At 46.6% G+C, this 24,213-nt stretch overlaps 3 protein-coding genes across 3 annotated transcripts in view; 2 read left to right on the forward strand and 1 right to left on the reverse strand.

Annotated features, from left to right (window-relative positions):
* Positions 1-1,504, reverse strand: part of rs1a (retinoschisin 1a) — a 10,094-nt gene extending 8,590 nt beyond the window's left edge. The window contains exons 1-3 of the mRNA XM_041846853.1: positions 1,370-1,504; positions 871-896; positions 491-614 (exon numbers count right to left, since the gene is read on the reverse strand). Of these exons, the coding sequence (XP_041702787.1) occupies positions 491-614; positions 871-896; positions 1,370-1,427 (208 nt within the window). The 5' untranslated portion in view covers positions 1,428-1,504. The remainder of the gene's footprint in view (positions 1-490; positions 615-870; positions 897-1,369) is intronic.
* A 543-nt stretch (positions 1,505-2,047) lies between these two features.
* Positions 2,048-2,729, forward strand: LOC121538655 (histone H2B). Its single transcript, XM_041846856.2, has 2 exons — positions 2,048-2,179; positions 2,459-2,729. The coding sequence occupies exons 1-2, from the start codon at positions 2,081-2,083 to the stop codon at positions 2,657-2,659; spliced, it is 300 nt and encodes a 99-aa protein (XP_041702790.1). The 5' UTR covers positions 2,048-2,080; the 3' UTR covers positions 2,660-2,729.
* Positions 2,730-5,550: 2,821 nt separating this feature from the next.
* On the forward strand, positions 5,551-23,984 carry ppef1 (protein phosphatase, EF-hand calcium binding domain 1). The gene is made up of 19 exons (XM_041846834.2): positions 5,551-6,056; positions 6,551-6,586; positions 6,829-6,956; positions 7,082-7,142; positions 8,518-8,687; positions 8,984-9,098; positions 11,271-11,317; positions 11,431-11,597; positions 12,220-12,256; positions 12,784-12,933; positions 13,441-13,509; positions 19,331-19,585; positions 19,656-19,727; positions 19,969-20,154; positions 20,270-20,412; positions 20,541-20,647; positions 22,309-22,472; positions 22,591-22,675; positions 22,810-23,984. The coding sequence occupies exons 1-19, from the start codon at positions 6,002-6,004 to the stop codon at positions 23,007-23,009; spliced, it is 2,247 nt and encodes a 748-aa protein (XP_041702768.1). The 5' UTR covers positions 5,551-6,001; the 3' UTR covers positions 23,010-23,984.
* Positions 23,985-24,213: the final 229 nt, after the last annotated feature.

Raw genomic sequence — 24,213 nt, forward strand, 5'->3', positions numbered from 1 at the left:
GCAACCAGTGAAGAACAAACACCATTGTAAATACAACCTATATTTATGTTTATTTATTTTCCAGTTTGTACTTTAACTATTTGCACATCGTTACAACACTGTATATAGACATAATATGACATTTGATATGCCTTTATTATTTTGGAACTTTTGTGAGTGTAATGTTTACTGTTAATTTGTTATTGTTTATTTCACTTTTGTTTATTATCTATTTCACTTGATTTGGCAATGTAAACATATGTTTCCCATGCAAATAAAGCCCTTAAATTGAATTGAAATTGAATTGAGAGGGACAGAGAGAAACAGAGACAGGTGGACAGAGAGAGAGACAGATAGAGAGAGAGAGAGAGAGAGAGAGAGAGAGAGAGAAAGACAGAGAGAGATAGCGACAGAGAGAGAGACACAGAGACAGATAGACAGAGAGAGAGACAGAGAGAGAGAGAGAGACAGAGAGAGAGACAGAGAGACAGATAGAGGGCTTGGTCTTTACCTGGCATGCACTCCATGACAGGTGGTGGGCTGGGGGAGAGGGAGGTGAACTGGGTTGGGGATTCTTCCCCCTCACAGTCACACTTACAGGCTCGTCCTGTCCATGTCTCAGTCACCTCCTCCCCCTGAAACACAGAGAGAGAGGGATGGAACATTAGTCTCTCAGGCCAGGTCAGGACCGTTCTAAGGTCAGGGTTCTTTAACTCAGATCCTGGAGAGCTACTTGCTGCTGGGTTGGAACTAAATCCTGCACACCCATAGGCTCTACAGGACTGGAGTTGGAGAAGACCTCTGCCTTAGGTGAAGGACATCAATCAATTCACACATACATTAGATTATCAATATGTTTGATTATCAATCAGTATATTTGATTCCACCTACCTCCTGAGCGTGTACACTGAGTAGAACTGTTGAGGCAGAAACCCCAGCGCAGCACAGAGACAGAACATTAGATGTAAAGACAGAAACACTTTCCAACCAAAACAAGTGGCTCGTATTCCATACATGTACAGTCTGTCCATTCCACAGTCTGACTACTAGACCACAAATAATCCATCACATTATTCAATGAAGCACGTAGCCTGGTGAGGGATTTGAATATTGAGAAACTAGACACAATTGTTACAGTAAAACTATAACAATCCACCTAATTATAACAGAAATACCTAAAAAGTCACATTTGCTTCTTTCAGTATTCAGTCGAACACCAATCAACCAATATCTGAAAATATTTGAGAGTGGATATTAAAGCTGTACAATCATTTCAACCCACCACGCTCTAGAAGCCTATAGTCTGAGGTCATGCTTCGCTCAAACTCACCATCCAGGGAGACCAAGACACAATGAGCTAAAGACAAAGTCCAAGAAGAGACGAACATACCGTTAGACACAAGCAGGAGGGCCAACAGAATCCACTGTCCATGGGATTCCATCTTCATGCCTACACAGTGACAGGACCACACTGAAGCACTAAACTGGAACCACTCTGACGGCACTAGGGCTGGATTATGGTAATCCACAGGACACTAATGGCCAGTAATACTCTTTATCTCCTCACAAAGCCCCTCCCACATCTGTTGAGGGCCAGTTGGGGAAATGCAATGAGGGTACAGTAATGCAATGTGTAATGGAACAGAGCGTGGTCTTAATGTCTAGTTCCCCTGAAGGGGGCCAGCTGCTACACCCAGTGACCCATATCATGGAGCAGAAGGTGTATTCAAGGCATTTGGGGTTGTCTATTTTAGGAAATTCTTAATTCGCAGAATATGCAATGGGGAATAGTGTTTGTATGTGTTCAATGTAACAGCAACCCCCAGACTTTCTGGATAACGTTTTAATTATTTTCCAACCAGGAAGTAACATTTTTATTTAAAATATAAAAGTAGGTTTTCCAATTGGTCAGATGGGTTAACGTGTCAAAACGCTGGAACTAAACGTGACCCACCCAGGCAAGAACAGCACAGGTGTGCGTCATAGATAAATTGCCCAAGCCTGATTTCAATCTTCATAACACGGAATTGGGTGTCATAGGCCTATAAAAAGGTAATTGTAAACTTCAACATTTGATAAGACAATCCAAAGGGGAAACACAATGAAGGTCCTTGTCAGCAAAACAACGAAGAAACCCCGCCGAGAGCTGAAGAGAAAAACCAAGGCCTATTCTACCTTCATCTACAAGATCCAGAGAGAGGTTAGAAATAATGGGCCACATTTGGCATTACTGAAAGTCATTTGGTGTAAGTTAATGTCACAGGGCTCGCCAACCAATTCCTGGCGAGCTACCCTTTTGTAGGTGTTCTATCCAACCTCTGTAACTAACCTGATTTTAAATGTGTCAACCAGCTAATTATTAGATTCGGGTGGAACGAAAACCTACATGACTGTTTACTTTCCAGGAACAGTGTTGGAGAGCCCTGTACCATAAGGTTAATGTCCTAGGACGACTTCAACTGTCTTTATTTTATTTCAGGGTGACGGCATCCCCACCATAGACCGTTTTTTGGTGAACGAGTCTACCTGCCCACGGAGGGTGTTGGTCCGTCTTGTCGGCTCCGAGGCCGCCCGCCTGTCACTGTTCAACAGGAGGAAAGTAATCACACAACTAGAGGTCCACGCTGCGCTGGCACGGCTGAGACCGGGAAGAAAACATGCCAGGCAACCTGGCGCTTGAATGATTTTATAAACCCTTTGAATTGTATTTAATTATTTTAAAGAAATGTAATAAAGATGTTTATTTTTTACTCATTGTGTTGTCATTCCAACAAATCAATGCACCATCAAATGTAAATATGTCGCAGTTCGCGCACCTGAGGCTTGTATAATTAACTGTTAAAGCGGTTTGGCTCACGCCTCTAATGTCAGTCCAATTACTTCGAGGGGCGGGGAAAGCCATGACTATACACCATAATGGATGCGTTTTGTCAGGGGAGCCGGGTGAGCAGATGTGGGCCAAACTCAGTCAACCATAGTCAAACTCCGGCGCGTGGGGAAAGCTGGACTCAAACGAACCTATATTCCCTTCCCTTCCTCGCGGTGCGTGACGCCCACTCAACATACGCATGTTGAGGAAGCAGAAGCGTATGTGCGCGCAACAGGTGCATGACTCAAATCTGGCGTAGACTCTGCGGCAGAACATATTTGTCAACTCAACCGGTGTCCAGAACGAACAGGTAGGTTCCAAGATGAGCTGGGTGGTCTTGGACTTGTAGTAGGTTAAGTTGTTTTACTGGCTATTCGTCACTAAATCAGCTGTTGCATCCTGTGTAGGGAATTTAATTAGTCTATTCACCTTTGCAGATTTTACATGTGAACAGCAACAGGTGTTTGTCTCCATGCAGATCAATAGGCATACTACAGTGACGCATGCAGGATTAATTAGTTTATTCGACATGTTGGATAAACACCTTGCGGTTTAATTTAATAGGAGCACAATTGTGTGTATTTCGCCATTTGACGTTTTCTCACCAAAGAGCCGTTAGTCAGATGAGGTGTTGCTGGGGTATTGTGACAGAGGCTGAGAGCGAGGCGATGTTGGTTATTCATAGTAGATCCCAGTAGACTTTTTCATGCTATATCAAACATGATGTGCCTCCATGGCAACCCATTACTAATTTTAACCAATTCACATGTGAACATAAACAATTAGGCTTCAACTGGAGGCTTTTCAGCAGGGACAGCCTCAATTACAGAAAGATCTCTGGGAAGATCTCAATTGCATACACTATATATACAAAAGTATGTGGATTCGGCTGTTTCAGCCACATTTGTTGCTAACAGGTGTATAAAATCAAGCACACCGCCATGCAATCTCCATAGACAAACATTGGTAGTAGAATGGCCTTACTGAAGAGCTCGGTGACTTTCAACATGGCACCGTCATAGGATGCCACCTTTCCAACAAGTCAGTTCCTCACATTTCTGCCCTGGTCAACTGGAAGTGGTGTTATTGTGAAATGGAAACGTCTTGGAGTAACAACGGCTCAGCCGCAAAGCATTTCGCTACATCTGCAATAACATCTGCTAAACACGCGTATGTGACCAATATCATTAGATTTGTGGTAGGCCACACAAGCTCACAGACCGGGACCGCCGAGTGCTGAAGCATGTCCTCTGTAGCTCAATTGGTAGAGCATGGCGCTTGTAACGCCAGGGTAGTGGGTTCGATCCCCGGGACCACCCATATGTAAAAATGTATGCACACATGACTGTAAGTCGCTTTGGATAAAAGCGTCTGCTAAATGGCATATTATTATTATTATTATTATAAAAATTGTCTGTCCTCGGTTGCAACACTCACTACTGAGTTCCAAACTGCCTCTGGAAGCAACATCAGCACAATAAATGGGTTTCCATGGCCGAGCAGCCGCACACAAGCCTAAGATCACCATGTGCAATGCCAAGCGTCATCTGGAGTGGTGTAAAGCTTGCCGCCATTGGACTCTGGAGCAGTGGAAAGACGTTCTCTGGATTGATGAATCATGCTTCACCATCTGGCAGTCCAACTGACAAATCTGGGTTTGACGGATGCCAGGGGAACGCTACCTACCCCAATGCATAGTGCCAACTGTAAAGTTTGGTGGAGGAGGAATAATGGTCTGGGACAGTTTTTCATGGTTTGGGCTAGGCCCTTAGTTCCAGTGAAGGGAAATCTTAACGCTACAGCATACAATGACATTCTAGACGATTCTGTGCTTCCAATTTTGTGGCTACAGTTTGGGGAAGGCCCTTTCCTGTTTCAGCATGACAATGCCCCAGTGCACAAAGCGAGGTCCATACAGAAATGGTTTATTGAGATCGGTTTGGAAGAACTTGACTGGCCTGCACAGAGCCCTGACCTCAACCTCATTGAACACCTTTGGGATGAATTGGAACGCCGACTGCGAGCCAGGCCTAATCGCCCAACATCAGTGCCCAACCTCACTAATGCTCTTGTGGCTGAATGGAAGCAAGTCCTCCGCAGCAATGTTCCAACATCTAGTGGAAAGCCTTCCCAGAAGAGTGGAGGCTGTTATAGCAGCAAAGTGGGGACCAACTCCATATTAATGCCCATGATTTTGGAATGAGATGTTGGACGAGCAGTTGTCCACATACTTTTGGTAATGTAGTGTACTTTTCACGTCCTCTCTCGTCTCCTTCTAATAACCCATTGGAGGAGAAGGTTAGATGGGAGGGACCGCTGGCTTTCTCATCCAATGGGTTTTGAGGAGAGAGGATGCAAGGAGTATGCAACTTTCCTCTGTCTGTCTCGTTCTCTTTCGCTCTTTCGCCCTCTGTCTGCCTGTCTGTGAGTCTCTCCCTCTCTCTGTTTCCATTCACAGACATACTGCCTTGCCCCTAACAGAATGGCCACAGACATACTGCCTTGGCCCTAACAGAATGGCCACAGACATACTGCCTTGGCCCTAACAGAATGGCCACAGACATACTGCCTTGGCCCTAACAGAATGGCCACAGACATACTGCCTTGGCCCTAACAGAATGGCCACAGACATACTGCCTTGGCCCTAACAGAATGGCCACAGACAACTGTCTTGCACAGAATGGCCACAGACATACTGCCTTGGCCCTAACAGAATGGCCACAGACATACTGCCTTGCCCCTAACAGAATGGCCACAGACATAATATTACATGATACAGAACCCTTGGGTCACTGACAGCTGTGACTACTGGCCACCTGTACTGACTACTGGCCACCTGTACTGACTACTGGCCACCTGTACTGACTAGTGGCCACCTGTACTGACTAGTGGCCACCTGTACTGACTACTGGCCACCTGTACTGACTAGTAGACACCTGTACTGACTACTGGCCACCTGTACTGACTAGTGGACACCTGTACTGACTACTGGACACCTGTACTGACTACTGGCCACCTGTACTGACTACTGGCCACCTGTACTGACTAGTGGACACATGTACTGACTAGTGGCCACCTGTACTGACTACTGGCCACCTGTACTGACTACTGGACACCTGTACTGACTAGTGGACACCTGTACCGACTAGCACTATGGGATGTGGCACCTCCGTCACCATCGACAACCAGGCGAGGAGACTGACGACAGGTAAGACAGACTGGGGACAAGTGATGGTTTTGATTGTCTTCCCCCAGGTCTCATGTGGCCTGGTCCCAGATCTGTTTGGTTTGGCATGATGATAGTCATAGTAGAAAACCGTAGTTGACAAGACAGTATAAACAGATCTGGGACCTGACTACATCTCGTAGATAGATTGTGAATATACAGTTTGATCATAGAGCACTTTTGACATCTTTGAGAATTCAGTATGTTTATTAGCCGGCAGCCGATAAATTAGAAATCTTGTAGTTTTCACTTCTAGTTGGATGTTGGTAAAACGTATTTATTTAATTACTTATTATTTTAGCTGACAAACTTTTAAAATGAATTTACTCTGAAGTGATTTTCTACCTCTCTCTCTCTCTCTCTCTCTCTCTCTCTCTCTCTCTCTCTCTCTCCTCCCTGGTGTCTTGTTATTTCTACCTCTCTTCCTCTGAGCTGTCTCACTATAAATGATTGTATTTAATCACTCCTCACTACAGACAAGACGGCCAAGAACCCTCCCAGCCCTGCACTGAGTAAGAGCCCTCTTCTCACGTCACCCATATTACTGAATCCTATTGGTCAACCTTACTGTATCGTTGTGTCCTATTGGTCAATGCCCATGGTCATCCTGTGTGTCTGCCTGTATCTTTGTGTTTTTGGACTACCCTCATGGCTTCATTTGTTTTCAGTACTGCTAACTACCAGCAGGGGGCTGTTATTAAACAGCAATGTTATTAAACACATATTTTACCCATCTTCCATCTCCTCCTGTCAGCTATGAAGGCAGCCATCCTGATCCAGCGCTGGTACAGACGTTACATAGCCAGGTTAGAGATGAGACAACGATACACCTGGAACATCTTCCAGTCTATAGAGTATGCTGGGGAGCAGGACCAGCTACAGGTAATGGGGACGGAACAGAGGTGGTTCAACCTTGTCTGAGGCCTTGGCTTTAGCCCAGCAGGCCAACACAGTCTGTTAGTACTTGGCCATATGAATACAACTGACTATGTTTGAATCTTCCTCAGCTCTCCAGTTTCTTCAATTTCATGCTGGACAACTTCACTCAACTCAATGGGAATGGCCCAGGTAACTAACATTTTCTTCTGTTTTCAGGAATATTGTTGGACTGTCAGTTCCTGTCACAAAAAATGAAATGCCCATAATTATTTATAGACTGAACAAAAACCATCCCGATCCATTAATAGCCTATGCCTAAAACCTATTATGGTGAAGATGTTGCTTAGCAACCGCATCCGCATGCTATTCGGTTTCTCTGCTGTAGTAATGTGGAATATTGTGTTCCTGTGACTGCTGCTGCTGTCACAGCTGTGGCCTGCCTGTGCACGCACAGACCAACACGTTGCTGCAGATAATTAGCCAGCCAGGCCCTTTAGTGGTGAAGACAACAGGCTACGATGCTCAGACCATCTTGCCTATTCTTACGATTGTGCTTTTAATTACAGTACATACATCACAGGAGGCTGCTGAGGGGGGGGACAGCTCATAATAATGGCCGGAACGGAGCAAATGGAATGGCATCAAACCATGTGTTTGATGTATTTGATACCATTCCACTGACTCCGCTCCCGTCATTACCACGAGCCCGTCCTCCCCAATTAAGGTGCCACCAACCTCCTGTGACATCCAGTATATGTGATCTCTGTGGGTTTGATCAGAGTAAATATGATAAACTGACTGGTTGTTGACAGACGTGCTCTGAAGAGGGAAGCGACCACTCCATAGATAGGGTCTGAGAGAGGTGTGGCTGCTGTCATCTTCAACAACAACATCTGATTATGATGTCCTGCCTGTTTGTCTCCAGAAATGAGTGGTGATGGCTGAACATTAACCTACTGTAGTGGGCTATTCAAGAGGAGTAAACAGAGATGCCCTGAACATGGATATGTGTTTGACATCCAGTGTTTTAGTGTGTTAATAAAAAAGTTATATTTTATTTGATTCTATTCAATTTGATTCTACTCTATTTAGGGTTGCAAAATTCCGGTGACCTACCTAAAATTCCCAGGTTTTCCAGAAATTCAGGTTGGAAGATTCCAGGAATCAGGAGGCAGTAAGCAGGAATTCCGGAAGCCTCCAACCAGGATTTCTGGAAAACCTGGGAATTTTGGGAATGTTGACGGAATTTTGAAACCCTAACTCTATTTTATTAAACCTGTGTTCCATCCTCCAGTTTGATTCTATTAAACCTGTGTGTTCCATCCTCCAGTTTGATTCTATTAAACCTGAGTGTTCCATCCTCCAGTTTGATTCTATTAAACCTGTGTGTTCCATCCTCCAGTTTGATTCTATTAAACCTGTGTGTTCCATCCTCCAGTTTGATTCTATTAAACCTGTGTGTTCCATCCTCCAGTTTGATTCTGTTCTATTAAACCTGTGTGTTCCATCCTCCAGTTTGATTCTGTTCTATTAAACTTGTGTGTTCCATCCTCCATGTTGTCAGATCTGATCTCCCACCTGCTTGACCCAGTGGTTGACCCGTGGTCAGACAGAGAAAGACAGACCAAGTATGAACAGATCACTGTTCCTGAGTCCTACAGCGGTCCTCACCTCACCTTCCCCCTCACCGTCTCTCACACCAACGCCCTGCTCTCTGCATTCAAAGAACAACAGGTACCATACGATTCAATTCAAACTTTATTGTTCCCACTGCGTGCTACAGGACCTGTATTCTTAAAGCATTTCAGAGTAGTCGTGCTGATCTAGGATCAGGTCCTCCCTGTTCATATAATCTTACTCATTATGATCTAAAAGGCAAAACGGATCCTAGATCAGCACTCCTACTCTGAGACTTTATGAATATGGGCCCAGGGAGTACAGGAGCTGCTCTGGACAGTAAGGCAGCTTAATGAATAATAACAAATCAATAACCCATTGTCATACCTGATGGTTACCTCTCATCATTTCAGCCTCTCCATGGCAGATACATGCTGCAGTTGTTACACGAGACTAAGAAGCTCCTGAAACAGATGCCAAACGTCATTCACCTGTCCACAACCTACGCCAAGGAGATCACAATATGTGGTAGGTTGTTGATAGTGCATATTAAATACTTTTTTATTGATTGGATTGATATAGCGCTTTTCCAGATGATCACAGCACTTTACACTGTATAAGGGAAACTAATCCACCACTCCAATATTGTTTTCAGTACTGCTAACTATGTTGTCCAATATTTGACCATGTATTGTCTTGTACTTGTTGGTTAATTTCATTTAAAGGCCTTTAGTTTTTTGGGGGGAACGTGAGTATCCAGATGGCAAGTTGACTATCTACTACACAACACTGACTATCTAGTACACAACACTGACTATCTAGTACACAACACTGACTATCTAGTACACAACACTGACTATCTAGTACACACCACTGACTATCTAGTACACACCACTGACTATCTAGTACACACCACTGACTATCTAGTACACAACACTGACTATCTAGTACACAACACTGACTATCTAGTACACACCACTGACTATCTAGTACACACCACTGACTATCTAGTACACACCACTGACTATCTAGTACACACCACTGACTATCTAGTACACAACACTGACTATCTAGTACACACCACTGACTATCTAGTACACACCACTGACTATCTAGTACACACCACTGACTATCTAGTACACAACACTGACTATCTAGTACACAACACTGACTATCTAGTACACACCACTGACTATCTAGTACACACCACTGACTATCTAGTACACAACACTGACTATCTAGTACACACCACTGACTATCTAGTACACACCACTGACTATCTAGTACACACCACTGACTATCTAGTACACAACACTGACTATCTAGTACACACCACTGACTATCTAGTACACAACACTGACTATCTAGTACACAACACTGACTATCTAGTACACACCACTGACTATCTAGTACACAACACTGACTATCTAGTACACACCACTGACTATCTAGTACACACCACTGACTATCTAGTACACACCACTGACTATCTAGTACACACCACTGACTATCTAGTACACAACACTGACTATCTAGTACACACCACTGACTATCTAGTACACACCACTGACTATCTAGTACACAACACTGACTATCTAGTACACACCACTGACTATCTAGTACACACCACTGACTATCTAGTACACACCACTGACTATCTAGTACACACCACTGACTATCTAGTACACACCACTGACTATCTAGTACACAACACTGACTATCTAGTACACAACACTGACTATCTAGTACACACCACTGACTATCTAGTACACACCACTGACTATCTAGTACACACCACTGACTATCTAGTACACAACACTGACTATCTAGTACACAACACTGACTATCTAGTACACAACACTGACTATCTAGTACACACCACTGACTATCTAGTACACACCACTGACTATCTAGTACACACCACTGACTATCTAGTACACAACACTGACTATCTAGTACACACCACTGACTATCTAGTACACACCACTGACTATCTAGTACACAACACTGACTATCTAGTACACACCACTGACTATCTAGTACACACCACTGACTATCTAGTACACAACACTGACTATCTAGTACACAACACTGACTATCTAGTACACACCACTGACTATCTAGTACACACCACTGACTATCTAGTACACAACACTGACTATCTAGTACACAACACTGACTATCTAGTACACAACACTGACTATCTAGTACACACCACTGACTATCTAGTACACACCACTGACTATCTAGTACACACCACTGACTATCTAGTACACACCACTGACTATCTAGTACACACCACTGACTATCTAGTACACAACACTGACTATCTAGTACACAACACTGACTATCTAGTACACAACACTGACTATCTAGTACACACCACTGACTATCTAGTACACAACACTGCTCCCGGTTGTTTATTTACATAATGAAAATACTTCATTTCACCTCAATGGCCTCCTTCCCTGTAGTCAGAGACGCATCTCATCAAACTCAAGAATGCTTGAGACAAATGTTAAACACACACAGAACATGAATGATTAATTCAATATAGGAGAGCATGTTAATTAACTCTTGATTAACTCAGTTAACCAATTAACCCAGTCATTTTGGTTTCATATGCCATAGATGGTCTAATCACGTTTCTAGGAGAAAATGTCTACTACCTAATCTTCTAATGCTTCTAATTTCCTTCAGGAGATTTACATGGCCGACTAGATGACTTGCTGCTCATATTCTACAAGGTAAGGCTCTTGACATGATACTATACATGTCATAGTGTATGTGTGACACTACATGAAGAGAAACAATGGCCTACTTTTTCCATAATAACTGTTCATTATTCCATCTCTTCCAGAACGGCCTCCCCTCGGCAGAGACGCCGTACGTGTTCAACGGAGACTTTGTGGACCGAGGGAAGAAGTCTGTGGAGGTCATCATCCTGCTGTTTGCCTACCTGCTTCTGTACCCTGACCACATGACCCTGAACAGAGGCAACCACGAGGACCACATCATGAACCTCCGGTAGGTACACAGACCACATGACCCTGAACAGAGGCAACCACGAGGACCACATCATGAACCTCCAGGAGGTACACACACACAGACCACATGACCCTGAACAGAGGCAACCACGAGGACCACATCAGGAACCTCCGGTAGGTACACACACACAGACCACATGACCCTGAACAGAGGCAACCACGAGGACCACATCAGGAACCTCGGGTAGGTACACACACACAGACCACATGACCCTGAACAGAGGCAACCACGAGGACCACATCATGAACCTCCTGTACGTACACACACACAGACCACATGACCCTGAACAGAGGCAACCACGAGGAACCTCCTGTAGGTACACACACACAGACCACATGACCCTGAACAGAGGCAACCACGAGGACCACATCAGGAACCCCGGGCGCAGATAGAATTTAAATGCTAACGTGTTTCTCTAATATCACATCGATTCAGACCTGTACGATGCTACAGACACAAAATCCGAAAACTTTATTTCAGTTTTTCTTATATGCAAGACTCAACAAATGTTGCTTGGAATTGTCCTTTGTTACACACAAGAACATGCATGACAAGCACAACATTGCAGTATATTAATGCTGCTCTGTTTTCTGTTTTTCAGATATGGATTCACTAAAGAAGTTATGCAGAAGTACAAGGTAAAGTCCCCTTCACGGTTCACACAGGACCTATGTAGTTGTACTTACTTCCATCTAGTGGCGGCTTCTTGTCATGACCACTCGGCAGACATGTAACCTCTCTCTCCTCTGCAGACATGTAACCCTCTCTCTCTCTCTCTCTCTCTCTCTCTCTCTCTCTCTCTCTCTCTCTCTCTCTCTCTCTCTCTCTCCTCTGCAGACATGTAACCTCTCTCTCTCTCTCCTCTGCAGACATGTAACCTCTCTCTCTCTCTCCTCTGCAGACATGTAACCTCTCTCTCTCTCTCCTCTGCAGACATGTAACCTCTCTCTCCTCTGCAGACATGTAACCTCTCTCTCGCTCTCCTCTGCAGACATGTAACCTCTCTCACTCTCCTTTACAGACATGTAACCTCTCTCTCCTCTGCAGAAATGTAACCTGTTTCTCTCTCCACTCTGCAGACATGTAACCTCTCTCGCTCTCCTTTACAGACATGTAACCTCTCTCTCCTCTGCAGACATGTAACCCCCTTCTCTTTATTCTGCAGACACATGGTAGGGACATCCTACTGCTGATCCAGGATGTGTTTAGCCTCCTCCCCATAGCAACAATCATCGACAACAAAGTGCTCATCGTCCATGGAGGAATATCAGACATGACGGACCTGGATTTCCTCAGCTCTATAGAGAGACACAAGGTGAGAACAGACTGTAAACCTACAGGTACTGTAGTGTCCTGTACTGTAGGGTCCTGTACTGTAGGGTCCTGTACTGTAGTGTCCTGTACTGTAGTGTCCTGTACTGTAGGGTCCTGTACTGTAGTGTCTGAAGTGTCCACGTAGTGTCCTGTACTGAGGGTCCTGCGGGGTCCTGTACTGTAGTGTCCTGTACTGTAGGGTCCTGTACTGTAGTGTCCTGTACTGTAGTGTCCTGTACTGTAGGGTCCTGTACTGTAGTGTCCTGTACTGTAGGGTCCTGTACTGTAGTGTCCTGTACCGTAGTGTCCTGTACTGTAGGGTCCTGTACTGTAGTGTCCTGTACTGTAGGTGCCGGGCACATCTTCTACTGGCCCGGTCTGAAAAGTACTAACCAACAGGCTAGCAGGCTGGCTTAATTTCCAAACCTGACTGTAGTGAAAAAGAGTGACATTCAGTCAGTGGGGATTCAAGCTTACTGTACTCTCTTCTCTCTCTTCTCTTTTCCAGGTGAAATCTGCCCTGAGGCTTCCTAGGAGGAGTCTGAACTATCTGGAGGTGACTGGGAGCAGTAGGCAGGTCAGTTCCTGATACAGTAGGATGGAGGTGACTGGGAGCAGTAGGCAGGTCATTTCCTGATACAGTAGGATGACTAGGAGCAGTAGACAGGTCAGTTCCTGATACAGTAGGATGACTAGGAGCAGTAGACAGGTCAGTTCGTGATACAGTAGAATGACTAGGAGCAGTAGACAGGTCAGTTCCTGATACAGTAGGATGACTAGGAGCAGTAGACAGGTCAGTTCCTGATACAGTAGGATGACTAGGAGCAGTAGACAGGTCAGTTCCTGATACAGTAGGATGACTAGGAGCAGTAGACAGGTCAGTTCCTGATACAGTAGGATGACTAGGAGCAGTAGACAGGTCCGTTCCTGATACAGTAGGATGGAGGTGACTAGGAGCAGTAGACAGGTCTGTTCCTGATACAGTAGGATGGAAGTGACTAGGAGCAGTAGACAGGTCAGTTCCTGATACAGTAGGATGACTAGGAGCAGTAGACAGGTCAGTTCCTGATACAGTAGGATGGAGGTGACTAGGAGCAGTAGGCAGGTCAGTTCCTGATACAGTAGGATGACTAGGAGCAGTAGACAGGTCAGTTCCTGATACAGTAGGATGGAGGTGACTAGGAGCAGTAGGCGGGTCAGTTCCTGATACAGTAGAATGACTAGGAGCAGTAGACAGGTCAGTTCCTGATACAGTAGGATGGAGGTGACTAGGAGCAGTAGACAGGTCAGTTCCTGATACAGTAGGATGACTAGGAGCAGTAGACAGGTCAGTTCCTGATACAGTAGAATGGAGGTGACTAGGAGCAGTAGACAGGTCAGTTCCTGATACAGTAGGATGGAGGTGACTAGGAGCAGTAGACAAGTCTGTTCCTGATACAGTAGGATGGAAGTGACTAGGAGCAGTAGACAGGTCAGTTCCTGATACAGTAGGATGGAGGTGACTAGGAGCAGTAGACAGGTCAGTTCCTGATACAGTAGGATGACTAGGAGCAGTAGACAGGTCAGTTCCTGATACAGTAGGATGACTAGGAGCAGTAGACAGGTCAGTTCCTGATACAGTAGGATGACTAGGAGCAGTAGACAGGTCAGTTCCTGATACAGTAGGATGGAGGTGACTAGGAGCAGTAGACAGGTCAGTTCCTGATACAGTAGGATAACTAGGAGCAGTAGACAGGTCAGTTCCTGATACAGTAGGATGACTAGGAGCAGTACATTTACATTTTACATTTTAGTCATTTAGCAGACGCTCTTATCCAGAGCGACTTACAGGAGCAATTAGGGTTAAGTGCCTTGCTCAAGGGCACATCGACAGATTTTTCACCTAGTTGGCTCGGGGATTAGAACCAGCGACCTTTCGGTTACTGGCACAACGCTCTTACCCACTAAGCTACCTGCCGCCAGGAAGACAGGTCAGTTCCTGATACAGTAGGATGACTAGGACCAGTAGACAGGTCAGTTCCTGATACAGTAGGATGGAGGTGACTAGGAGCAGTAGACAGGTCAGTTCCTGATACAGTAGGATGGAGGTGACTAGGAGCAGTAGACAGGTCAGTTCCTGATACAGTAGGATGACTAGGAGCAGTAGACAGGTCAGTTCCTGATACAGTAGGATGACTAGGAGCAGTAGACAGGTCAGTTCCTGATACAGTAGGATGGAAGTGACTAGGAGCAGTAGACAGGTCAGTTCCTGATACAGTAGGATAACTAGGAGCAGTAGACAGGTCAGTTCCTGATACAGTAGGATGACTAGGAGCAGTAGACAGGTCAGTTCCTGATACAGTAGGATGGAGGTGACTAGGAGCAGTAGACAGGTCAGTTCCTGATACAGTAGAATGACTAGGAGCAGTAGACAGGTCAGTTCCTGATACAGTAGGATGGAGGTGACTAGGAGCAGTAGAAGGGTCAGTACCTGATACAGTAGGATGACTAGGAGCAGTAGACAGGTCAGTTCCTGATACAGTAGAATGACTAGGAGCAGTAGGCAGGTCAGTTCCTGATACAGTAGGATGGAGGTGACTAGGAGCAGTAGAAAGGTCAGTTCCTGATACAGTAGGATGACTAGGAGCAGTAGGCAGGTCAGTTCCTGATACAGTAGGATGGAGGTGACTAGGAGCAGTAGGCAGGTCAGTTCCTGATACAGTAGGATGACTAGGAGCAGTAGACAGGTCAGTTCCTGATACAGTAGGATGACTAGGAGCAGTAGACAGGTCAGTTCCTGATACAGTAGGATGACTAGGAGCAGTAGACAGGTCAGTTCCTGATACAGTAGGATGGAGGTGACTAGGAGCAGTAGGCAGGTCAGTTCCTGATACAGTAGGATGACTAGGAGCAGTAGACAGGTCAGTTCCTGATACAGTAGGATGACTAGGAGCAGTAGACAGGTCAGTTCCTGATACAGTAGAATGACTAGGAGCAGTAGACAGGTCAGTTCCTGATACAGTAGGATGACTAGGAGCAGTAGACAGGTCCGTTCCTGATACAGTAGGATGGAGGTGACTAGGAGCAGTAGGCAGGTCAGTTCCTGATACAGTAGGATGACTAGGAGCAGTAGACAGGTCAGTTCCTGATACAGTAGGATGGAGGTGACAAGGAGCAGTAGACAGGTCAGTTCCTGATACAGTAGGATGACTAGGAGCAGTAGACAGGTCAGTTCCTGATACAGTAGGATGGAGGTGACTAGGAGCAGTAGACAGGTCAGTTCCTGATACAGTAGGATGGAGGTGACTAGGAGCAGTAGACAGGTCTGTTCCTGATACAGTAGAATGGAAGTGACTAGGAGCAGTAGGCAGGTCAGTTCCTGATACAGTAGGATGACTAGGAGCAGTAGACAGGTCAGTTCCTGATACAGTAGGATGACTAGGAGCAGTAGACAGGTCAGTTCCTGATACAGTAGGATGGAGGTGACTAGGAGCAGTAGGCGGGTCAGTTCCTGATACAGTAGAATGACTAGGAGCAGTAGACAGGTCCGTTCCTGATACAGTAGGATGGAGGTGACTAGGAGCAGTAGACAGGTCAGTTCCTGATACAGTAGGATGACTAGGAGCAGTAGACAGGTCAGTTCCTGATACAGTAGGATGACTAGGAGCAGTAGACGGGTCAGTTCCTGATACAGTAGGATGACTAGGAGCAGTAGACAGGTCAGTTCCTGATACAGTAGGATGGAGGTGACTAGGAGCAGTAGGCAGGTCAGTTCCTGATACAGTAGGATGACTAGGAGCAGTAGACAGGTCAGTTCCTGATACAGTAGGATGGAGGTGACTAGGAGCAGTAGGCAGGTCAGTTCCTGATACAGTAGGATGACTAGGAGCAGTAGACAGGTCAGTTCCTGATACAGTAGGATGACTAGGAGCAGTAGACAGGTCAGTTCCTGATACAGTAGAATGACTAGGAGCAGTAGACAGGTCAGTTCCTGATACAGTAGGATGACTAGGAGCAGTAGACAGGTCCGTTCCTGATACAGTAGGATGGAGGTGACTAGGAGCAGTAGGCAGGTCAGTTCCTGATACAGTAGGATGACTAGGAGCAGTAGACAGGTCAGTTCCTGATACAGTAGGATGGAGGTGACTAGGAGCAGTAGACAGGTCAGTTCCTGATACAGTAGGATGACTAGGAGCAGTAGACAGGTCAGTTCCTGATACAGTAGGATGGAGGTGACTAGGAGCAGTAGACAGGTCAGTTCCTGATACAGTAGGATGGAGGTGACTAGGAGCAGTAGACAGGTCTGTTCCTGATACAGTAGAATGGAAGTGACTAGGAGCAGTAGGCAGGTCAGTTCCTGATACAGTAGGATGACTAGGAGCAGTAGACAGGTCAGTTCCTGATACAGTAGGATGGAGGTGACTAGGAGCAGTAGACAGGTCTGTTCCTGATACAGTAGGATGACTAGGAGCAGTAGGCAGGTCAGTTCCTGATACAGTAGGATGACTAGGAGCAGTAGACAGGTCAGTTCCTGATACAGTAGGATGGAGGTGACTAGGAGCAGTAGGCGGGTCAGTTCCTGATACAGTAGAATGACTAGGAGCAGTAGACAGGTCAGTTCCTGATACAGTAGGATGGAGGTGACTAGGAGCAGTAGACAGGTCAGTTCCTGATACAGTAGGATGACTAGGAGCAGTAGACAGGTCAGTTCCTGATACAGTAGGATGACTAGGAGCAGTAGACAGGTCAGTTCCTGATACAGTAGGATGGAGGTGACTAGGAGCAGTAGGCGGGTCTGTTCCTGATACAGTAGGATGGAAGTGACTAGGAGCAGTAGACAGGTCAGTTCCTGATACAGTAGGATGGAGGTGACTAGGAGCAGTAGACAGGTCAGTTCCTGATACAGTAGGATGACTAGGAGCAGTAGACAGGTCAGTTCCTGATACAGTAGGATGGAGGTGACTAGGAGCAGTAGACAGGTCAGTTCCTGATACAGTAGGATGGAGGTGACTAGGAGCAGTAGACAGGTCTGTTCCTGATACAGTAGGATGGAAGTGACTAGGAGCAGTAGACAGGTCAGTTCCTGATACAGTAGGATGGAGGTGACTAGGAGCAGTAGACAGGTCAGTTCCTGATACAGTAGGATGACTAGGAGCAGTAGACAGGTCAGTTCCTGATACAGTAGGATGACTAGGAGCAGTAGACAGGTCAGTTCCTGATACAGTAGGATGGAGGTGACTAGGAGCAGTAGACAGGTCAGTTCCTGATACAGTAGGATGGAGGTGACTAGGAGCAGTAGACAGGTCAGTTCCTGATACAGTAGGATGGAGGTGACTAGGAGCAGTAGGCAGGTCAGTTCCTGATACAGTAGGATGACTAGGAGCAGTAGACAGGTCAGTTCCTGATACAGTAGGATGGAGGTGACTAGGAGCAGTAGACAGGTCAGTTCCTGATACAGTAGGATGACTAGGAGCAGTAGACAGGTCAGTTCCTGATACAGTAGGATGACTAGGAGCAGTAGACAGGTCAGTTCCTGATACAGTAGGATGACTAGGAGCAGTAGACAGGTCAGTTCCTGATACAGTAGGATGACTAGGAGCAGTAGGCAGGTCAGTTCCTGATACAGTAGGATGGAGGTGACTATGAGCAGTAGAAAGGTCAGTTCCTGATACAGTAGGATGACTAGGAGCAGTAGGCAGGTCAGTTCCTGATACAGTAGGATGGAGGTGACTAGGAGCAGTAGGCAGGTCAGTTCCTGATACAGTAGGATGACTAGGAGCAGTAGACAGGTCAGTTCCTGATACAGTAGGATGACTAGGAGCAGTAGACAGGTCAGTTCCTGATACAGTAGGATGACTAGGAGCAGTAGACAGGTCAGTTCCTGATACAGTAGGATGACTAGGAGCAGTAGACAGGTCAGTTCCTGATACAGTAGGATGACTAGGAGCAGTAGACAGGTCAGTTCCTGATACAGTAGGATGACTAGGAGCAGTAGGCAGGTCAGTTCCTGATACAGTAGAATGACTAGGAGCAGTAGACAGGTCAGTTCCTGATACAGTAGGGTGGAGGTGACTAGGAGCAGTAGACAGGTCAGTTCCTGATACAGTAGGATGGAGGTGACTAGGAGCAGTAGACAGGTCAGTTCCTGATACAGTAGGATGGAGGTGACTAGGAGCAGTAGACAGGTCAGTTCCTGATACAGTAGGATGACTAGGAGCAGTAGACAGGTCAGTTCCTGATACAGTAGGATGGAGGTGATTAGGAGCAGTAGAAGGGTCAGTACCTGATACAGAGGATGTTCAGTATTACATTATGTTCTTGTTTTATTTTATATATGTGTGTTTTATTGACTATCAGCGGTAAAACAAATTAACCCTCAGGGATAATAAAGATTCTCTACTCTACTCTACTCTACTCAGGGCCAATCAGAGAGCCCCGGATGTAGGTGCAGGGGTCAGGGCCAGCCAGAGAGCCCCCGGTGTAGGAGCAGGGGTCAGGACCATGGCAAGACCCCCAAGAAGAGATGTCACCTCACCAGACAGGGCAGCAACCAGTTGACCAGACAGGGCAGCTGCTCCTCCTCGTCCTCGCTGTGCTCCCCCCGGAGGTCATCCCGCCTCAGTCCGCGCCCCTGCCTTTCTCCCAGCATGCCGAGCCCCACCGACGCCCTCCAGGTGCTCTTCCTAACGATAATAATAACAACAACAATAATAATAACAATATTAATAATATTATTATTGTTAGGTGCCCTTCCTGGACTCCTTCACCGCCCTCCCCGTCCCTCAGCCGCCCAGGGAGGAGTTGGAGTGGAAACAGGTGAGAGAGCAGAGCGCCACCTTCAGGCTGGAGGCCAACGGTGGTGGTTGGGTGGTAGATCTGTTGAGTGGAACAAGAAGATAAAAAAATGACTAAATAGACTTGTACAATTTGGCTCCCAGCTCTTTTCTCTTCCTAGTAAAGTTGATACATAGTTTAAACATTGTCTAACAGGAAGTTGTCCTATGCACCAATCCTGCGTTACGGTAGTAGTGACCATTCATACTGTCTCATGCTGAAGGTAGTAGATTTGCTGTGGAGCGACCCGAAGAGCCAGCCAGGCTGCAGTCCCAACACCTTCAGAGGAGGAGGCAGGTACTTCGGGCCAGACGTGACCCACCGTCTGCTGGAGAGACACGGCATGAGTCTACTGATCAGATCACATGAGTGTAAACAGGAGGGCTACGAACTCTGCCACGACGGACAGGTAATCTGTTAGGCCTGGTTCAAATCTCCATTGAACATGGTTCTTAGTGTGTCTGGGAAACCAACACAATAAGGCTATCTCTATAAGAGCTAAGTGTATTTAGTTTTTCTTTCAGGTGATCACCATTTTCTCTGCGTCTAACTACTATGAGGAGGGTAGTAACCGTGGAGCCTACATTAAGCTGGGCAGAGAGCTGCTCCCTCGCTTCTTCCAGTACCAGGTCAGCAGGATCACCAGGAAACTCACCCTGACTCAGAGGTAGGGGCTGGGGCTGGGGGTGGAGCTTGAGCTGGGGATGGAGCTGGGTCTCACGGTTGCTACTGGTTTCTACACACAGAGGGTGACAATGAGTTGATTATCGTGTGTGGGTGTGTGTCTCTCCACAGGGTGAATGTGGCAGAGGGTTCGGCTTTAAGGGCTCTACAGGAGAAGCTGTTTGCCCACCGCTCAGAACTCATGGCTGCCTTTCAGCAGTATGACACAAGTAACAGTGGTAAGATATTTCTGCAATAATTTATACAATAACGTTACGTTATGGTAGTCCATCGTATCCCATGATGACTTCCACTTCTGATTTAACTGTGAATTCTTTGGTGGAGTCCAATCTGAGATCCAAAAACGTTATTGCAGGTGGGGTATGTGCAGTCTGTGTTGGTGGGGGCAGCATGGTTGTATGTCTCAGTCTGTGTTGGCGGGGGCAGGCATGGTTGTATGTCTCAGTCTGTGTTGGTGGGGGCAGCATTGTTGTATGTCTCCTGAGCTGTTTTTGCTGTTTCTTTGTGCTCCTCTCCTCCTCCTCTGTACACCGCTCTGGCAGAGCTGCCGCCAGGTGGAACGGTCGGCAGCAGCGTCCTCCAGGTCTGTGGGTTTGATGTTGCACTTCTTCAGCAACGTTTTCAGCTGGTCCTTGTAGCACTTCATCTGCCCCCCTGCAGACCGCCTCGCCAAGCTGGCCATACAGGATCTTCCACGGCAAGCGATCCTGAGACATTCTAATGACATGCCCAAGCCAGCGCAGTTGGTGTTGGGTGACCATGGCCTCCATACTCTTGCAGATGGTCTTAGAAAGTATTTCTGTATGGGGCACACGGTCGCACCAGGTGATTCCCAGGATGCACTGCAGACATCTTATGTGGAATCGCCCAGGCTTCACAGCTGTAAAGGAGTGTGGTGATGCAGACGGCTTGATACACGGCGACTTCAGTGTGGAGGTGGAGATCCCTGTTTTGGAAGACCCTGCGTCTGAGTTTCCTGAAGGCAGCTGATGCTTGCTTGATCCTGTTTTGAATTTTGAGGTTGATGCTGCAGTCCTCCGAGAGGATGATGCCCAGGTATTTGAATGAAGGGAATATCTCCAGTGATTTGTGTTCAATGGTGAAGACAGGCATGGTGGGTGGAGGGCTGGATCTCCATTGGCAGACCACCTCTGTCTTGGTGGTGTTGATAGACAGTTCCATCCTGCTATAGACCCTCACAGCTGCTACAAGGACGGACTGAAGGTCTTCTTGGCTGTGGGCCACAAGAACACAGTCATCAGCATACTGCAGCTCAAGAACCCACTCCGTCGAAACCTCGGTGGTTGCTTGGAGCCTCCTGATGTTGAATAGGTTTCCATCCAGCCTGAAGTCCACCGCAACCCCAGCTGCTGTCCTCAAGCTCCTTGTGGAGAAGCTGGGTGACACATAGGAAGAAGATGTTAAAGAGCACAGGTGCCAGCTAACACCCCTGCCTCACACCGATGCTTACTCCAAAGGGCACTGACTCCTGCCCTCCTATGGCCACCCGAGCCATCATCCCATTATGGAACTGGAAAAGGATGTTGACAGATGTGTCTGGACAGCCACATTTGAGTAGAATGGTCCATAGTAGTTCCCTGCTCACAGTGTCGAAGGCCTCACACACACACACACACTGCCTGCCTGCTGTTAAAGAACACCCCAAACTCCTATGATATAGTAATGTTCTGAGATGTGTAGCCACCTGCCATAAAGACCACCTGGAACGCGCCCATCATTGTGTATCATTATGTGACTCTGTGCTGTGTGTCTGTTCCAGGCCGTGCCTCTGTTAGTGAGTTAGGCTGTCTGTTCCAGGCTGTACCTCTGTCAGTGAGTTTGTGTCTGTGGTGTGTGTGTCTCTTCCCACTATGTCCAGGCTGTATCTCTGTCAGTGAGTGGGCCCTGGTGGTGGAGTCAGTCCTGAGACTGGACCTGCCCTGGAGGACACTGCGCCCACGCCTGGCACGGCTCGCAACAGATGGCAGTGTCGACTACCAGTCCTGCTTCGAGGACATGGGCCCGGGACAACCCATACCCCAGGTCAGAACCAGGAAGAGACTGATTGATCCATTTTATTGATTTTTATTTTGCAACCAATAAAGCTGTTCAATAAAGCTGCTCCATTCACTCAAACTCTCTCTTTATGTCTTTTGTTCAGGTCACTCCAAACTTGGCTGAAACTCTTTACAGATATCGAACAGACCTTGAGATCATCTTCAACATCATGGACAAAGACCACTCCGGTACATGTTCCTCTGATGATGACTATTGCAGCTCATAAGCCTGCTAGCTCACATCATGCTACATGAACCATTAGCTCATTAGAAAGAAAACCTTTAGTATTTCTTAGTTTCTCTCACTGTCTCTCCCCATCCAGGTCAGATCTCGGTCGAGGAGTTCCGTCAGACCTGGCGTCTGTTTAGCGCTCACCTGGGAGTGGATGTGGATGACCGGGCCATAGATGACCTGGCTAAGAGTATGGACTTCAACAAGGATGGCAGCATCGACTTCAACGAGTTCCTAGAGGCCTTCAGGGTGGTGCACAAACTGGATGTCAAGGACCATCAGCAGGGCTGAGAGAAACCTTGTTGTAGACCTGAAGACTCACATTAGCCACCCGTGCTAATGCCTTGGCTTTAGCTCAGTGAGCCAACACTGACAGCAGGGCTGAGAGAACTACAAAGACCAGCAGCTAGGCTGAGAGAACTACAAAGACCATCAGCATGCCTGAGATAACTACAAAGACCATCAGCAGGGCTGAGAGAACTACAAAGACCAGCAGCTATGCTGAGAGAGAACTACAAAGACCAGCAGCTATGCTGAGAGAGACTACAAAGACCAGCAGCTAGGCTGAGCGAGAACTACAAAGACCAGCAGCTATGCTGAGCGAGAACTACAAAGACCAGCAACCATGCTGAGAGAACTACAAAGACCCGAAGCAGGGCTGAGCGAGAACTACAAAGACCAGCAGCTATGCTGAGAGAGAACTACAAAGACCAGCAGCAGACTTGAGGGGAGCCATGCTCGCCTTGGCTTTAGCTCTGCAGGCTAAAACATTATTGTGGCATTCCAGAGACCCGGATGCAAACCCAGTCGGTCAACCATGCACTCAAAGTGTAGCACATGCAGTTGCATGAGTCAGGAATATTCTACATCTAGGAGATGTAGTCAGCCTGCTCCCTCTAGTGTAGAACATGTCTCAGAGGAGAACACACTACTCTCACCAGCTACTGATATGGAGACGGACCAACACAAATGTAAGGTTTCTACAGACAAAGCATACAAGGGCTTCCTGGGGCATGTCCTAACTCTGCTCTGCAGACAAACAGCATTTTACCCCATCTTTTCTAGGTCTGAGACCTGGCTGTAACTCTGAGACCAGACTGCTACATCCTCTCTTCAGGGTTAAAGGTCCAATGCAGCCGTTTTTTTTATCCCAATGTTTAATCATTTCTGGGTAACAATTAAGTACATTACTGTGATTGTTTTCCTTAAAATGGTCAGAAAGAAACTAAAATAGCTTCTTAGCAAAGAGCTATTTCTCAAGCAAGAATTTAGCTATGACTGTCTGGGACAGGTATGGCATATCAAGAAGCTGATTAAACAGCATGATCATTACACAGGTGCACCTTGTGCTGGGGACAATAAAAGGCCACTCTAAAATGTGCAGTTCTGTCACACAACATAATGCCACAGATGTCTCAAGTTTTGAGGGAGCGTGCAATTGGCATGCTGACTGCAGGAATGTCCACCAGAGCTGTTTCCAGAGAATTGAATGTTC

Source organism: Coregonus clupeaformis, chromosome 24, assembly GCF_020615455.1.
Source record: "Coregonus clupeaformis isolate EN_2021a chromosome 24, ASM2061545v1, whole genome shotgun sequence".
In the NCBI taxonomy this organism is placed as follows: Eukaryota; Metazoa; Chordata; class Actinopteri; order Salmoniformes; family Salmonidae; genus Coregonus; species Coregonus clupeaformis.